The following is a 16,467-nucleotide window of genomic DNA, read 5'->3' as shown; positions in this document are numbered from 1 at the left end:
TGAGCAGTGTCAGGCCAGAACTGATCTTCTGGAGTCCAGTAAGGACAGCAGGGGATTACCAGAGTTTCGTCGTCCCGTTGGTCCGGCCGCACGGAGGTCTGCTCCGCCTTGGGGGGCTCTGGTCCAGACCACATGGCTGTGGTGGTCTTCTGCTCCGCCCTGGGGGCCTTCCGCTCTGACCACATGGTTGTGGGGGTCTTCCGCTCCACCCTGGAGGAGTCTGGCTTCGACCACAAGGACGTGGTGGTCTTCTGCTCCACCCTGGGGGGCTTCCGTCCTGACCACATGGTTGTGGTGGTCTTCTACTCCGCCCTGGGGGGCTTCCGTCCTGACCACATGGTGGTGGTGGTCTTCCGCTCCGCCCTGGAGGACTCTGGCTTCGACCACAAGGACGTGATGGTCTTCTGTTCTGCCCTGGGGGGCATTGGTCTTGACCACACGGTTGTGGTGGTCTTCTGCTCCGCCCTGGGGGGCTCTTGTCCTGACCACACGGCTGTGGTGGTCTTCTGCTCCGCCCTGGGGGGCTACCGCCCTGATCACACAGTTGTGGTGGTCTTCTGCTCTGCCCTGTTGGGCGCCACATGATGTCCTTCATGGACTTCTGTTTTGTGTTTCTTGGTTTCTATTATGTTTCTGTCTGTTCCCCTCAGTGAGTCTGGCCCTCCGTCCCTCCCCCTGAACCTCCACCTGTCAGCCTCCCTCCTGGTCTCTGTTTTGTGTCTGTCTCCAGTTCTTAAAATAAATGAGAAGATTTCACTAATTATATTACATTAATTTTGTCATAAATTAAATAATTTAGGAGGTTTTACGTGATTTATTCAGCTAGATTATATTAAAACATCAAGCCTTCAAAACAACTGAAAAAATGATGTGTAATATTGTTACCATATTTATTTATTTATTATTATTATTTATTTATTAAGTAGATAGCTCTTTTTTTTTTTTTTTTTTTTACAGTTTATTACTAAAAATTTAATATGGGGCCCTTTAAGGGTTTGTTTTCTAGTAACATGCTTTGGAACATTTCCTGCTTTTTTTTCTCTGTCAAACCACATAATGTATTTTTAGCAATGAAACAACATATAACCAGATAGTTTTGAGAGAAGAAATCTTCTGTTAACTATAATCTGGTAACTTAGCAGTATGTTTTATGATGTGTCTTAAATGAGAGATGTTTTGGAGCAATGGAAGATGGCTGGGTTAGAGTTTTTTTCTAGCCATTTTGATGTGGCAAGGGGTGTGAAAGCATAAAAGTTAAGGTGAAAGCGCATATCTGCATCAGTTGTCTGGAGCAGAGGCCGATGGACACATGGTAAGGCCACAGTATAGTCTAATCTATAATCTACCATTATTTTTTAGCATGTGTTAATGGATTGATGGTGTATTCATCGTTCACTTTTACAGGGGATTTCAAAGTACAAGGATCATTTTGGAAGACGACTAATGATGAGATACTGCTTAATTGTTTTGCTCTCCTCAATAATATGTAAATGCTCCTACATTTCTTTTTAAAATATTAAACAACTGTTTATTTAAAACCTATTTAACACTAAATAACACTTTCAACTCAGAATGTACCTGTTGTGTGCTTCATTTTGCAGTCTGCTCCTCTGATTTGGATGTTGTTCAGGAGAATAATGTAAAAATAGTTCGAGCTGGAGAGGATGTGAATTTTACTTGCACATTTTCAAATGTTCTGCAAGCGACAAAAGCATGGTTGAAACAGACGGCTGATGGAAAATCCTCACAAATTGTCTCTTCATATTTAAATCAACCACCCAGTTGGAATAAGAATTTTGAGAAAACAAATCGTTTTTATGTTTTTAAAGAAAATGATCATTTCAATCTGACCATTTTAAATGTAAAGCCTTCAGACACAGCAACGTACTTCTGTGTAGTCTCATCATATAACATCATTGGAATGGGTGCGGGATCCAGATTACTTGTCAGAGGTAAGTTTTCTTGCTTGATAATGAAGCTTTGATTGGTTTGTTGTGTCTGATTTTTCTTGTCCTTACTATTTGTCTCTGATGTCCCTTTTTAAGATGCAGCCATGGGTGGAAACACAACCCTTCAGCAGTCTTTGATAGACACGCTTCATCCAGGGGATTCTGTGAGTTTGCAGTGCAGCATCTTCACTGAGAGTTGTGCAGAAGAACACAGTGTCTACTGGTTCAGACAAAGCTCAGGAGATTCTCAGGGAGTGCTTTACACAAAAGGAGAGAGAAACGGTCAGTGTGAGAACAGCACTGAGTCTCAAACACAGAGCTGTGTCTACAATCTCTTCAAGAGAAATGTCAGTCACTCTGATGCTGGAATTTATTACTGTGCTGTGGCCGCATGTGGAGACATACTGTTTGGAAAAGGAACCAAACTAAATGTTACAGGTAACATGAAGGTTAAATAAAATACTGGTTTTAATACTGGTTTTAAAATGCTGAGATGTTGGTTTTGAGGTTATCTAAGAAATTATTATTTGTATTTATTTACTAAATTTTAGAAGTAAGGTTTTTGGAAAAATACTTGATGTTTTAATTCCACTGAACGGATCTACTATAAGCTCTCTGAACCATGTCTTGAATTTTTGGTAATTTCAGAGAGTGTTGATGTGAATGCAGCCCTGCTTGTTTTAAACATCCTATTTTTGACTTTAACTGTTTTTCTGGCCATAAAACTATGTCAGGATCCAAAGAAAGGTAAGGTTTAATTTTGGCACACAATAATACAATTATATTTTATATAAAATGCAATTATTTACACCAAAAATATATTATATTTGATTGCTTTTTAATTTTTTTTATTCATCCATAATCAACAAATCTCTAGAGTGTCAAGTAAGTGCTTACATTTATGTTTTTGTGATTTCAAATGATTGAAACCATGTAATGACTGTCAGTTTTATTAATGCAAATCAGTATGCTGATTTGTCTTCTTAAGACTCAACTTTACATTATGTGTGACATTTTAGTCTCTGATCTTTGTTTCCTTTTCATCATTATTGTAGGCTGAAGACATTCTGAGTTATGCGGCACACAGTTCTTTCATGGCAAACGAACCCAAAGTAAAGATTAGTGAAGAACACTCTCTTGTGACATACAGCATGTATACTAAAAACAGTCTAAAATAGCTAAAGGCTATTAAAAACAGCAGTTTTTAGGTCATGGCTAAATGCTGCATAAGTGTAAGGCGTAAAACATGCTTACCTTTTTTAAGTACTGCTTTGTAACAGTCTACAATATACAAACCATATTTGCAGTTTTTTTTTCTTTTAAATGTAATATGTAATTTTATTTTTAATATGTTATCTGAGTTTCACATATAGTTGGCAGCATGTACACATGGCCATCTAAACAGAACAGAAATCCAACTACAGATGTGTGCTCTGTTTATTTACTTTACAGTATATTAGGTTTTTGACACTTGATTGGATCTCAAATCTGATGATTTATCTCAAAGTACATGGCACGAATTTCTTTTCATAATGTAGGACATGATGTGTAATTTAAAAAGTATTTTTGCATAAGTGGTATTATATGTGAAATGATGCATGGTCTGTTATATCAGTACATACATGTTTGTAATCTTCCCCCCTTAAAATGTAACAATGTATGAGTGGCTTTACATTTCTGTAAATAACAAGACATGAAATCTGCTTTATACATGATTTTTTCTGTATCTTTTATTCATTGCTGCATATATTTCCTATTTATTTATTTATTTATTCTTTGGTGCCAGACAATTCAACACAGCCATTCAAACAGACTTTCCACAAATATGCAATTGCATTAAAAATATTTCCTCTGATGCATTTAACAAAAAAAACATACTGTATAACAACAGTACTGCCAAAGTGGTCTTTACTGATTGATACAGTTGATACACAATGTTGTTTTATTCAAAACATTACAACAGACAACAAACTTTAGCAAACAAATTCAGTTTACTCACCCAATTATCATGACTTCACTATGCATATTGTTCACATGTGAATCCTCATAGCTTACAAATAATCAGGATACTGGAGAAAACAAGAATTTACCAAATTACTTTTACCTTATTTCTAAATTTAACACCCTGTGGATGTACACTAGTTAATATGCTAATTACTGAAGAATTAAATTTCAACTAGTAAAAAATATAATTCTTGATATCGGTAATTGAATTTTCACTAGTTAAATGTCACCATAGGCTGCCATTCAAAATAAATTGTTGATAATATCCAGAATTTATTTATTAGTTAATATTTCAGAAATACAATTCTTGCTATAAAAACCTTAATGGTAATTACGGTTTAACCTTAATAGTAATCACGGTTTGATATCTGAAATTGCCTTTGCAACTAGTGAAAACAGACTACTGATATTTTCAAACATATTTTAACTAATTAAAATACTTTTACAGATATCTTACTTTTTATCATTCCATATACATGCCTATAATACAGAATGAATTGTTATGCTGCATGCACAAATTTGTGCTTTTTTCCTAATTGATTTCCGTAATTAGTCCCTTAAAATAAACACTTTGTTTCTGAGTTTCCCTCGTCTGGTATTGATTGTCCACCCATGAGTCTACATGTGTGATTCTGCCTGTGTTCTTTTTTTGTGTTGTTTTTTTACGTTTTTTATTTATTTGATTTTTTTTCCTCGATACAACCCTCTAAACATGGAGGAATGAGCTTTATTCATTGCTGTGGCTCAGGCAAACCTAGACCCTGTCAGTTATGCTAGGGTGTTTGTGCTGCTTAAGCTCACCAGCTCCTTTAAGGAGGGCTCCTGATCTTCAGTTAAGCCCAGGGAGGGCTCATGAGTCCTCTTTTATCCCAGGGAGGACTCCTGATTTGGGCAAGTATGAGGTAGTGTCAGACTTTGTTCATATATGTTTTCATGCCCATTTTTGGTCTTCCTGTTCCTCCCCTGATTGTGCTTATTTGATCCCAGCTGTGTCCCATTGATTTCTGTAATTACTCCCTTAATATAAACCCTTTCCTTTGTTTCCCTTGTCAGGTATTGATTGTCTACCCATAAGTCTACACGTGTTATTCTGGTGATTCTGCCTGTGTTGTGTTGTGTTGTGTTGTGTTGTGTTGTGTTGTGTTGTGTTGTGTTGTGTTGTGTTGTGTTGTGTTGTGTTGTGTTGTGTTGTGTTGTGTTGTGTTGTGTTGTGTTGTGAAATAAATCCATTTGATGTTATTGCTCCTGGTTTTCACTCCTGGTTTTCTCCTCGTCTCCTCGTCTCTGCCACAGTAGGCAATTTGTGACAGTAATATGTTAATAACATACATTGTTTTTATATAATATGTTGTTCAGTTCTTGAAGTATTGGGCCTACATTGAACACAATGTATGATAACTGAAACTCTTGTTCATGCCCGTCTCAGCCATTTAAATGATGTGTAAAAAAAAAATAAAAAAATGACATCACACTGATACACTAACTCTTCTGACAGTTGCTTTAAACATAATATTTGAATGAAATATTTAACAGTCTCTATCAGTTGTAGCGGATTCGGGGTGGAATAGACAACGATTTCAAAATATGTGATCTTGCTCATCTGGTTCATTGTTTCTTATTGTTGTTGTTGTTGTTGTCTTCATTTTAAATGTAGGCTACAGCACCATATTTGGCCTAATCATGTATGGAAACTTTGACAAATGTGTTTTATTGGGGTAGATGTAAAAAATAAATAAATAATAAGTAAACCTAATGATCTGTTAGCATTTACATATTTCTATGTGCACAAATAATTTAAAAATAATTGTCAGCACACTACAGTTATAAGCATGTATTGCATTTCTTTTAATAAAACTGAAGAAAAAGACTAGTCTTAATGATTCCTTATGCTGTGGCTACCTCTAGTAGAAAAAAAAAGAAAATAGCATAATTTATTAATGATAGATGCTACTGTATTTATGCTAAGTGTAAATAGCAATGGATTCTATTTAAATAGCAGTATTTTTAATTATATGTAATTTAAATCAAGTTCAAATAGCGATAGATTCTAATTACATTATGCCTATTTAAAATATTTGCAATAATAGTAGTTAGATTCTGTTTAGTGCAAATAGCCTAGTGGCTGATATCTGCACCTCTGTATTGTAGTTCATAAAAGAGTATGCAATAATAATATTGAGTGTAAATTATATTTTTTATTAAAATGATTAAATGGATACTGATAAGTTTGGCATGTCCCCTAAGATCATCAACAGCTTCTACATCTGTGTTATTAAGAGCATCTTGACCAGCTACATCATTGCATGGTATGGCAACACTACTGTAGGGGACTGCAAACATCTGCAGAGAGTGTCAAAGACTTCTGAGAAAATCATCAGGACTCCACTGCCCTCTCTGCAGGCCATTTACCACTACAGAATTCACAGAAGAGCTGCCTCCGTCATTAAAGACCCCATCCATCCCCAACACAGACTGTTCACAATCTTACCCTCAGGACGGAGGTATGAGAGTGTGAATTTTAGAACTTCCAGACTAAGGGACTCCTTCTTCCCCTCATCTATTAGACTCTTAAACAGGTAGCTAGCTAGTGGACTTATCTTTTTCAGAGAAGAGTTGGTCCAAATTGTTTCATCTCATTTGCACATTTTTTAATGTTATTGCTGCTATTACTACCATTGCATATTTGTTAATATGTAGCCTCTTCTCCATTTGCACATCTTTTACTGTTACTGCTGCTATTGTAATCATGTAGTTGCACTCAATTTGCAGACATTATGCACTATTGTTTTTGCCACACAAGTTAATACTGTACATTTGCATATATAGATATACATAGTCTATATTTATATTTTTGTTCTAGTGGACTAGTGTTGGACTTCACCAGTCGTTGATCACTAAAAATAACATTAAAGAAGTGTGTGAACTGTACGATGTCAGACAATGTAATATGCTCTGGTCTCTCCCTGCTTACCGTGGTTATGAGATACATAGCAGACTGTCATCACTAAATGGCTGGATGTCTAAGTGGTGCCAACAGAATAACATAGGGTTCAAATTAGGGGTGTAACGGTACGTGTATTCGTACTGGACCGTTTCGGTACAGGGCTTTTGGTACGGTGCTCGTGTGTACCGAATGACGGAATGCAATATTTTGTTTGTGGAACATAGGTAAATTTTTGTGTTTCCAAACGAACATATTAAGTGGCGGAAGTCTCCGCATTCAGCGCAAATCCCGCCCTGCAGCTGATTCTAAGGCCGGTGACAAACTGGCTGTGTGGCATGAGCGTGGCGTTTCTGCTGTGTGTCAGTTACTTGATGGCTGCTTCGCATTTTCTGTGTCTTTACAAACCAGAATTGTGCCTGACGTGGCGCTGGCGCTGGCGCGCTGCTTCTACAGTAGGTGACATAGAGGGAGACTGCCGACAGACCAGGATACTTCATGTTGAGCATAAATATAAAGCCTACTGATAAAGGAAACCGTCAACAGTATTGAAGGCAAAATAGGCTATGTTTGACAGGTGCAATATGCCAGTGTGTCACCGGCCTAAGGTTTTCAAAAGGCATCACGCGAGTGTGAACATCACTACAACTAGGAAAAAAACTATTGTAATTCAAACGCAGCTTCCGTCGGCATTTAAACAGACCTTTGCTCTAAATTCCGATTGGGCCAATGCAATAACGAAATCTGAGCGGGTCTAAAAACTGAAATTGTTCATGCTGCACTTTACTGTCACAGTGTCTGGGTTGTGTTCCCTGGGTTTCCACTAGGTGTCCTCCTTTCCCACGATATCTGTCACCTTACCACTTCCTGTTCCCTTATTTGGTCACCTTCCTCCTTGTTTGAGTTAATTGATTGTTCCCCACCTGTCTCCAGTTCCCTCATCATCCTTCTGTGTATTTATACCCGGTCTGTCTGAGTCTGTGTTACGGAGTCCTTGTTTAATGTTGATGTTAATTCGTGTCCGTCAGTTCTTGCCTCGCCTTGTCTTCTTGTTTGTTTTCTTGTTGGATTTGAATATTCTGGTTTTGACCCTGCCTGGACTGTTTACCCCTTTGGATTACCCTTTAATAAATGACTTACCTGCAATTGGTTCTCTCTCTCTGTGTTTCCTGTAACACCGATCGGGACAGAAGGACTCCGTCACACTAGGAACCAGCGGTATGTCGTTTTTCCGTTCCCCAGCCAGGATGGCGGAGTGGCGAAACAAGTATCTTCGGTTGACCGCCCTCCGCCAAGAGGGCAATGAAGTGGCTGCCCTGGCTCAGGTGTTCTGGTCCCTGGCCGAGGGCATGGGCTATAACAATGCGGCCCTTAGGGACTATTTCAATGGCGGGCTGGATGATCCAGTGTCTCAGGAGGAGATGGCGCAGTTAGAGACACTGGAATTCTGGGAATTTGTGCGCTACCTGCAGCATCGACTTCCGTGGGGTGCCCCAGCCACTCCGGTCTTTTCCGTGAGGGTGGTCGTCAGCCCAGCACCACTGCCCAGGATGGCTACCAGCCCAGCCCCGTTGCATAAGATGGCCTCCAGCCCAGCGCCTATGCCCAAATTGGCCACCGGTCCAGCGCCACAGCCCAAGATGGCCGCCAGCCTAGCGTCACAGCACAAGATGGCTGTCAGCCCAGTGCCACAGCACAAGATGGCCGCTAACCCAGCGCCAATGCCCAAATTGGCCACCGGTCCAGTGCCACAGTACAAGATGGTCGCCAGCCCAGCACCAAAGCACAAGATGGCCGCATGTCCAGAGTCATGGCCCAAGATGGCTGCTTGCCCAGCACCGCTGCACAGGATGACAGTCACAGCTGACCCTCTGGAGTCGAGTCAGGTTCCAGTGAACTCTCCGGAGTCGAGTCAGGTTCCAGTGAACTCTCCGGAGTCAGAGCTAGTGACCGCTGACCCTCCAGAGTCAGGGCTAGTCACCGCTGACCCTCCAGAGTCAGGGCTAGTCACCGCTGATCTTCCAGAGTCAGGGCTAGTCACCGATGACCTTCCAGAGCCAGGGCTAGGTACCATGGAATTTCCAGAGACTAGGCTGGTCACCGTTGACCTTTCAGAGTCAAGTCACTGGTGATTTTCAAGGACTGAGTCAAGTCACTGGTGATTTTCAAGGACTGAGTCAAGTCACTGGTGATTTTCAAGGACTGAGTCAAGTCACCGGTGATTTTCAAGGACTGAGTCAAGTCACCTGTAATCTTCATGAACAAAGGCAAGTCACCTGTGATCTTCATGAGCAAATACAAGTCACCAATGATCTTCATGTACGAATACAAGTCACCAATGATCTTCATGAGCAGTGTCAGGCCAGAACTGATCTTCTGGAGTCCAGTAAGGACAGCAGGGGATTACCAGAGTTTCGTCGTCCCGTTGGTCCGGCCGCACGGAGGTCTGCTCCGCCTTGGGGGGCTCTGGTCCAGACCACATGGCTGTGGTGGTCTTCTGCTCCGCCCTGGGGGCCTTCCGCTCTGACCACATGGTTGTGGGGGTCTTCCGCTCCACCCTGGAGGAGTCTGGCTTTGACCACAAGGACGTGGTGTTCTTCTGCTCCACCCTGGGGGGCTTCCGTCCTGACCACATGGTTTTAGTGGTCTTCTGCTCCGCCCTGACCACATGGTGGTGGTGGTCTTCCGCTCCGCCCTGGAGGACTCTGGCTTCGACCACAAGGACGTGATGGTCTTCTGTTCTGCCCTGGGGGGCATTGGTCTTGACCACACGGTTGTGGTGGTCTTCTGCTCCGCCCTGGGGGGCTCTTGTCCTGACCACACGGCTGTGGTGGTCTTCTGCTCCGCCCTGGGGGGCTACCGCCCTGATCACACTGTTGTGGTGGTCTTCTGCTCTGCCCTGTTGGGCGCCACATGATGTCCTTCATGGACTTCTGTTTTGTGTTTCTTGGTTTCTATTATATTTCTGTCTGTTCCCCTCAGTGAGTCTGGCCCTCTGTCCCTCCCCCTGAACCTCCACCTGTCAGCCTCCCTCCTGGTCTCTGTTTTGTGTCTGTCTCCAGTTCCCTCACCATCCTTCTGTGTATTTATACCCGGTCTGTCTGAGTCTATGTTACAGAGTCCTTGTTTAATCTTGAATGTTAATTCATGTTTGTCAGTTCTTGCCTTGCCTTGTCTTCTTGTTTGTTTTCTTGTTGGATTTGGATATTCTGGTTTTGACCCTGCCTGGACTGTTTACCCCTTTGGATTACCCTTTAATAAATGACTTACCTGCAATTGGTTCTCTCTCTCTGTGTTTCCTGTAACACTGATCGTGACATTTACACTTTGGAAAAGTTATATATATATATATTATATTTTTTTTGTGGCAGACCTGACCTGCTGAAAAGAGATGGTGTTAATCCCTCCAAGGATGGTGCCACTTTTTTCTCTAGAACTATGGCCCAGGTCAGGAAGCAGACAGACTGGCTAAACTGACCATCCGCTAGCTGCCTTACGCTACAAAATTGTCAGCACACATAGACTCTTTCACCTAGATGAGCCATTAGAGACTAATAACCAGACTAACAACAGAGTTTTTTGTTTGTTTGTTTTTTAAGGAAACAGTTTGGATGCTTGAATTGAGGAAATGATTAAACTGAATAATAATAATAATAATAATAATAATAATAATAACACAAGAAAGCTACCTATTTATTTTAATAGAATTAGCTCAATTTTGCACTTTTATTTTGGTGGTGATTGTTAGTTCCCAGAATGCTTTGCACATGGCTGGATATGGAGAGTAAATATTGAAATTAAGTGCTACTTGATGTGTTTTTGAGTAAGGTTTAATATGCAGCTACAGTATGTTTGACATGTGAAAGAATTTATGTTATGTTAAAGTTTCTGTCGTTACTATTGTGCAGAAGAGTGCAGCTTATGGTTATGGAAAACTGCAAAAAAAAAAAGAAGAGTAGCATTGCATTAGCGTTAGTGCTAGTTTGCTAGTGCAGTAAAGTTTTTTCCTACTTGGGTTGTCTGGATGTATACAGGCTTTAAATTGTACAAAATAACTCAAAGTTAAATACAAAAAGGCCTTACTCAAAATCACAAATTTTGAGAATCATCTTAAAATAAATGAGAAGATTTCACTAATTATATTACATTAATTTTGTCATAAATTAAATAATTTAGGAGGTTTTACGTGATTTATTCAGCTAGATTATATTAAAACATCAAGCCTTCAAAACAACTGAAAAAATGATGTGTAATATTGTTACCATATTTATTTATTTATTATTATTATTTATTTATTAAGTAGATAGCTCATTTATTTATTTTTTACAGTTTATTACTAAAAATTTAATATGGGGCCCTTTAAGGGTTTGTTTTCTAGTAACATGCTTTGGAACATTTCCTGCTTTTTTTTCTCTGTCAAACCACATAATGTATTTTTAGCAATGAAACAACATATAACCACATAGTTTTGAGAGAAGAAATCTTCTGTTAACTATAATCTGGTAACTTAGCAGTATGTTTTATGATGTGTCTTAAATGAGAGATGTTTTGGAGCAATGGAAGATGGCTGGGTTAGAGTTTTTTTCTAGCCATTTTGATGTGGCAAGGGGTGTGAAAGCATAAAAGTTAAGGTGAAAGCGCATATCTGCATCAGTTGTCTGGAGCAGAGGCCGATGGACACATGGTAAGGCCACAGTATAGTCTAATCTATAATCTACCATTATTTTTTAGCATGTGTTAATGGATTGATGGTGTATTCATCGTTCACTTTTACAGGGGATTTCAAAGTACAAGGATCATTTTGGAAGACGACTAATGATGAGATACTGCTTAATTGTTTTGCTCTCCTCCATAATATGTAAATGCTCCTACATTTCTTTTTAAAATATTAAACAACTGTTTATTTAAAACCTATTTAACACTAAATAACACTTTCAACTCAGAATGTACCTGTTGTGTGCTTCATTTTGCAGTCTGCTCCTCTGATTTGGATGTTGTTCAGGAGAATAATGTAAAAATAGTTCGAGCTGGAGAGGATGTGAATTTTACTTGCACATTTTCAAATGTTCTGCAAGCGACAAAAGCATGGTTGAAACAGACGGCTGATGGAAAATCCTCACAAATTGTCTCTTCATATTTAAATCAACCACCCAGTTGGAATAAGAATTTTGAGAAAACAAATCGTTTTTATGTTTTTAAAGAAAATGATAATTTCAATCTGACCATTTTAAATGTAAATCCTTCAGACACAGCAACGTACTTCTGTGTAGTCTCATCATATAACATCATTGGAATGGGTGCGGGATCCAGATTACTTGTCAGAGGTAAGTTTTCTTGCTTGATAATGAAGCCTTTATTGGCTTGTTGTGTCTGATTATACTTGTCCTTACTATTTGTCTCTGATGTCCCTTTTTAAGATGCAGCCATGGGTAGAAACACAGCCCTTCAGCAGTCTTTGATAGACACGCTTCATCCAGGGGACTCTGTGAGTTTGCAGTGCAGCATCTTCACTGAGAGTTGTGCAGAAGAACACAGTGTCTACTGGTTCAGACAAAGCTCAGGAGATTCTCAGGGAGAGATTTACACAAAAGGAGAGAGAAACGGTCAGTGTGAGAACAGCACTGAGTCTCAAACACAGAGCTGTGTCTACAATCTCTTCAAGAGAAATGTCAGTCACTCTGATGCTGGAATTTATTACTGTGCTGTGGCCGCATGTGGAGACATACTGTTTGGAAAAGGAACCAAACTAAATGTTACAGGTAACATGAAGGTTAAATAAAATACTTGTATTAATACTGGTTTTAAAATGCTGAGATGTTTTTTTATTTATTTTTTTATTTATTTTTTTACGTTGTTTAAGAAAACGGTCATGCGAATCCAGCTCTTGCTGCTCTTGGAATTTTAACCATAATTTTTTTGGCCCTTGTGGTTTTTCTGGGAATAAAACAATGCATTAGTCAGAATAAAGGTAAAACTTTCTAATCTTAATTTTTTTACTTTCTTAATTATTTTATTATCGTAACAACACATAACTGCCGTTTATAATGACAAGACTGTTTCTTGATTTCCTAAAGCACCCAAACCTCTGGAGAGACTAGTAAGTATTTCTTTTATTTGAGATCTTAAATGTAGAAAGACTGAATTTAATCTGTGTAACAATTTAATGTTAGATTTTATTTTGTGGATATTTTTTTAAAATGCTACAGTATGTATACACTATATAATTGTATTACTTTTGTTGTTGTTTTTATGTCATCTCGCATGTCCTTTCCACTTATAATTGGAGTTTATTTTCTCTCTTAATATTAGAATGAAGACACGTTGAATTATGCAGCTATTAGTTTTAGTCAGAAACCTATTAAAACCAGAAGAGCCAAAGTGAACATCAGTCAGGACCAGTCTCTGTACGCACAGGTCAGATCACACCAGTGACATTCAGAGCATTGAAGGATTATTTGACTTCTACACTGTATAAATCCAACATGTTGTCTTTTAAAAACATATTTGGTTGCATACATTTAACTTGTCAAAAACTATTTTCAATTCTACTTATCTTCAAATTATAGACGAGTTTTAGTGTAATGAATGATCACTGCTGATACACATTTGATTTTCATTTGAATTCGTCAGCAATTACAAACATACTGGGCAAATATTTTCTAAAAGACCCTTGTAATGTATTATAGTTATCTATAATTAATAAAGAAAAATAAAGAATCTATAAGTCCTATAAGGATCATGTCCAGGGTTTTCCCTAGGAGTTAAAATAGAGTGTTTTGTTATACCTCAGATAACAGTAGTTAACAATGTAATTAAAATATGGATTAAATGACACAGGTTACTGTGCTATTTAGACGTTGTTCTGTACATTGTTAGTTTTTTAGGCTTAGTAAGGTTTGTTGTTTTCTGGGCAACTTTGAAAATACATGTTATTGTATGTTCCGTAACATGTTCAGTAAAGTAATTTTGTGTTTGTTTGTTTCATTTGCAACTTCTAAATGAATAAATGTATATGTGCATGTCATATGTGAGTATTCATGTACATTGTTCATAGTCAATTACGCTGTAGATGCTTATTTAAACAAATACTTATGATGATATGGGGGGTGGGAGGTGGGCTGAATTATTCCTTTAAAAAAGAAAGTGTGTGAAAATGTGAATTTTAACAAATATAATATGTCTCTGTCCGTGGTGCTGAAATCATATTTATTACAAGGTGTGTTGAAAAAGAATACTTCCACCTGCATTTGATTAGATAAATACATGTTGTCCTGATTTGTAACTGATCACGTTTTTTTATAGATTTTTTTATTTTATTTTATTATTATTTTATATATATTTTGGGGAGTTGCTGTTAATATTTTTCAAGTAAATGCTCAAAATACATTCTTTATGTAGTACTTTACAATAATAATAGACTTTAATACATTAACTAACATTAACTAATCAAACCTTATTGTAAAGCATCACAATTACTTGTTAATAACGTGTACTGCATATATGTTCACAAAAACACTGTTAAATTAAACAGAAAATCAAGCAGGTGATCATGATTTGGCCTGGTAGCCAATAAACATTTCCTTAATTCCTGCATTTGGACCAGATCAGTTACAAAATCGCGTGCTTCTGAAATTATTATCTTTTTTTATATAGTGTACTTGTTAGCTTTCTCTGTGTCATGCATGGCTGCTTGTCAAGCATAAAGTTGTATATAAATTCTGAATAAAACATCGTAGGCTATACAGCGTGCAAAGACTGCTCCTTTTAAATTTATAAAAAACTGTCACTCATTCATCACGATCTGACAAAATCTAAAATAAATAAATAAATAAAAATATAATGAACGTGACTTCACGATGAAATTTTTAAATGTCTTTGTTAGAAAAAAGTTACGAGCTTGATAGAACCCAGCAATGGACCAAAAAACATGACTGGAGCGGTGATTACGTGGATTCCAACCTAAACACCTCTGACTGGCCATTACGTTTTAGAAGTCAACAAACATGTCTATGATTAGCTTCATTAGTCACCTCTGCGAAAATGCATTGTAAAACTATTTGACACTTTCCAAAGAAGTAGATGAACTGGATTGTTTGCCAAATCTATTTTGTTATGCTATTATTACGAAGAAAACAGAGGTTGTGAGCAGATTTTCCATTTAAAAGCAAGTATATTCAACAGCAGGCAGTTGAAGTATGAGGAAGACTATAAACACGCTAAACTCAAGTCTGACCATACCCCTCGGTCTGAGGGGGGGGGGGGGGGATGTCCGGGGGTGGGGAGTATGTGTGGCCTCTGGAGCTGGGCCTATATATATAAGCAATACCATTTGTGAAATTGTCACACTACACTCTAGGCCTTTTATTTAATGCCACCAGTCTAAAACATGAGGTGCAGTTTAGTTAGTCACTATCACACTTTAATCATAAGTGGCTAAATGGAAAGTTTCACCCACAGAGGTGCGTGCACTGATGAGAGCCATCTCATTTTTTCCATTCTCGGTCTTACAGGTTTTTTTTTTTTTTTTGTATTGTTTGTTTGTTTTTTGGTGGCCTGGGCTCATGGTCCAAAACCACAAGTGTATTAAGTGTCATGCTGCTGCGTCTACCAACATCAGACAACAGAGAATGAAAAAAAAGTTTCTTATTACACTCCAATTATTTTAAATGTCATTTTGCATTGATAATTATTATGCACACACCTAATGATTTTCATATTAATTGAGTGGTCACTGAAATTTATGTACAAATTTATATAATATATTTATGTAAATATGCATTTGTCACATTTAAAATGTGAATTAAAATAAAAATATTGTTAAACTGTGAAAAACAAATAGTGACCAATTACAGTACCCAAGATATACACTTTCCCTTATTCATATACACATTAAGATAAAATACTGATATAGGTTAAACATACAGTTTTCAACAAATATTAAAAAGTGTTCTGTTAAATTAATTAATAAATGGTATATTTTTGATGTTTTTCATAAAAGCAGGCTCTTTTTATAAGTTATATGTTATATATGTATATGTATGTTATGTATGTTATATATGTATATGTATAATTATATATGTATAATGTAGAATTACACACTAAAGTTAATGACCGAAGAGTTTTTTTAAAATAAAAATAATTTAATTAAACAATTTTATTTTTCTACACACATGTGAGAATATACAAAAAATCATAATCACTAGTGACGTGTAGATTTGCATATAACACAAATGTAGTGGTAAATAACAAAAGGAAACAAAAATTGCTAATCAGTAAGTGTGTGTTGGTCTGCTGAAGTTCACCTCACAGGAGCTTGTTCTGCACTAAACTGCTACTTCCTGTCAGTCCTTACAGGAAACGATTTTTTGTTATCAACCCCTGCCACCTTATTTGATGAAAGAATGATTTTGCTCAAACACAGGCCTGTGGTTTGAGGTGAGGTTTGTCTATATAGCTCACACATCTCTTGTCTATCTATCTATATCTTGTCTTTCTATGAGTTAATTAGGAGACACATATTTTTTATGCTGCCATAAAATGATCTACAGATTATTACCGATAACGTTTTTGTGG

General features: G+C 37.8%; 1 protein-coding gene across 4 annotated transcripts; it reads left to right on the top strand.

Annotated features, from left to right (window-relative positions):
- Window positions 1-1,121: 1,121 nt before the first annotated feature.
- On the top strand, window positions 1,122-13,905 carry LOC127961754 (uncharacterized). 4 transcript variants are annotated; one of them, XM_052560996.1, is made up of 7 exons: window positions 1,122-1,312; window positions 1,405-1,486; window positions 11,868-12,218; window positions 12,312-12,653; window positions 12,755-12,862; window positions 12,969-12,991; window positions 13,204-13,905. In XM_052560996.1, exons 1-7 carry the CDS (start codon window positions 1,310-1,312, stop codon window positions 13,324-13,326), a joined length of 1,032 nt encoding a protein of 343 aa, XP_052416956.1. In that variant the 5' UTR covers window positions 1,122-1,309; the 3' UTR covers window positions 13,327-13,905. The 4 variants fall into 4 exon arrangements, with proteins under 4 accessions (XP_052416956.1, XP_052416958.1, XP_052416957.1 ...); XM_052560998.1 differs by lacking the exon at window positions 11,868-12,218 and adding an exon at window positions 1,602-1,952; XM_052560997.1 differs by lacking the exons at window positions 11,868-12,218; window positions 12,312-12,653 and adding exons at window positions 1,602-1,952; window positions 2,046-2,387.
- The last annotated feature ends 2,562 nt before the right edge of the window (window positions 13,906-16,467 follow it).

Source organism: Carassius gibelio, chromosome B7 (assembly GCF_023724105.1).
Source record: "Carassius gibelio isolate Cgi1373 ecotype wild population from Czech Republic chromosome B7, carGib1.2-hapl.c, whole genome shotgun sequence".
NCBI lineage: Eukaryota > Metazoa > Chordata > Actinopteri > Cypriniformes > Cyprinidae > Carassius > Carassius gibelio.
Note: the sequence above shows the minus strand (reverse complement) of the source record. Positions and strands in the feature narration are given on the sequence as shown.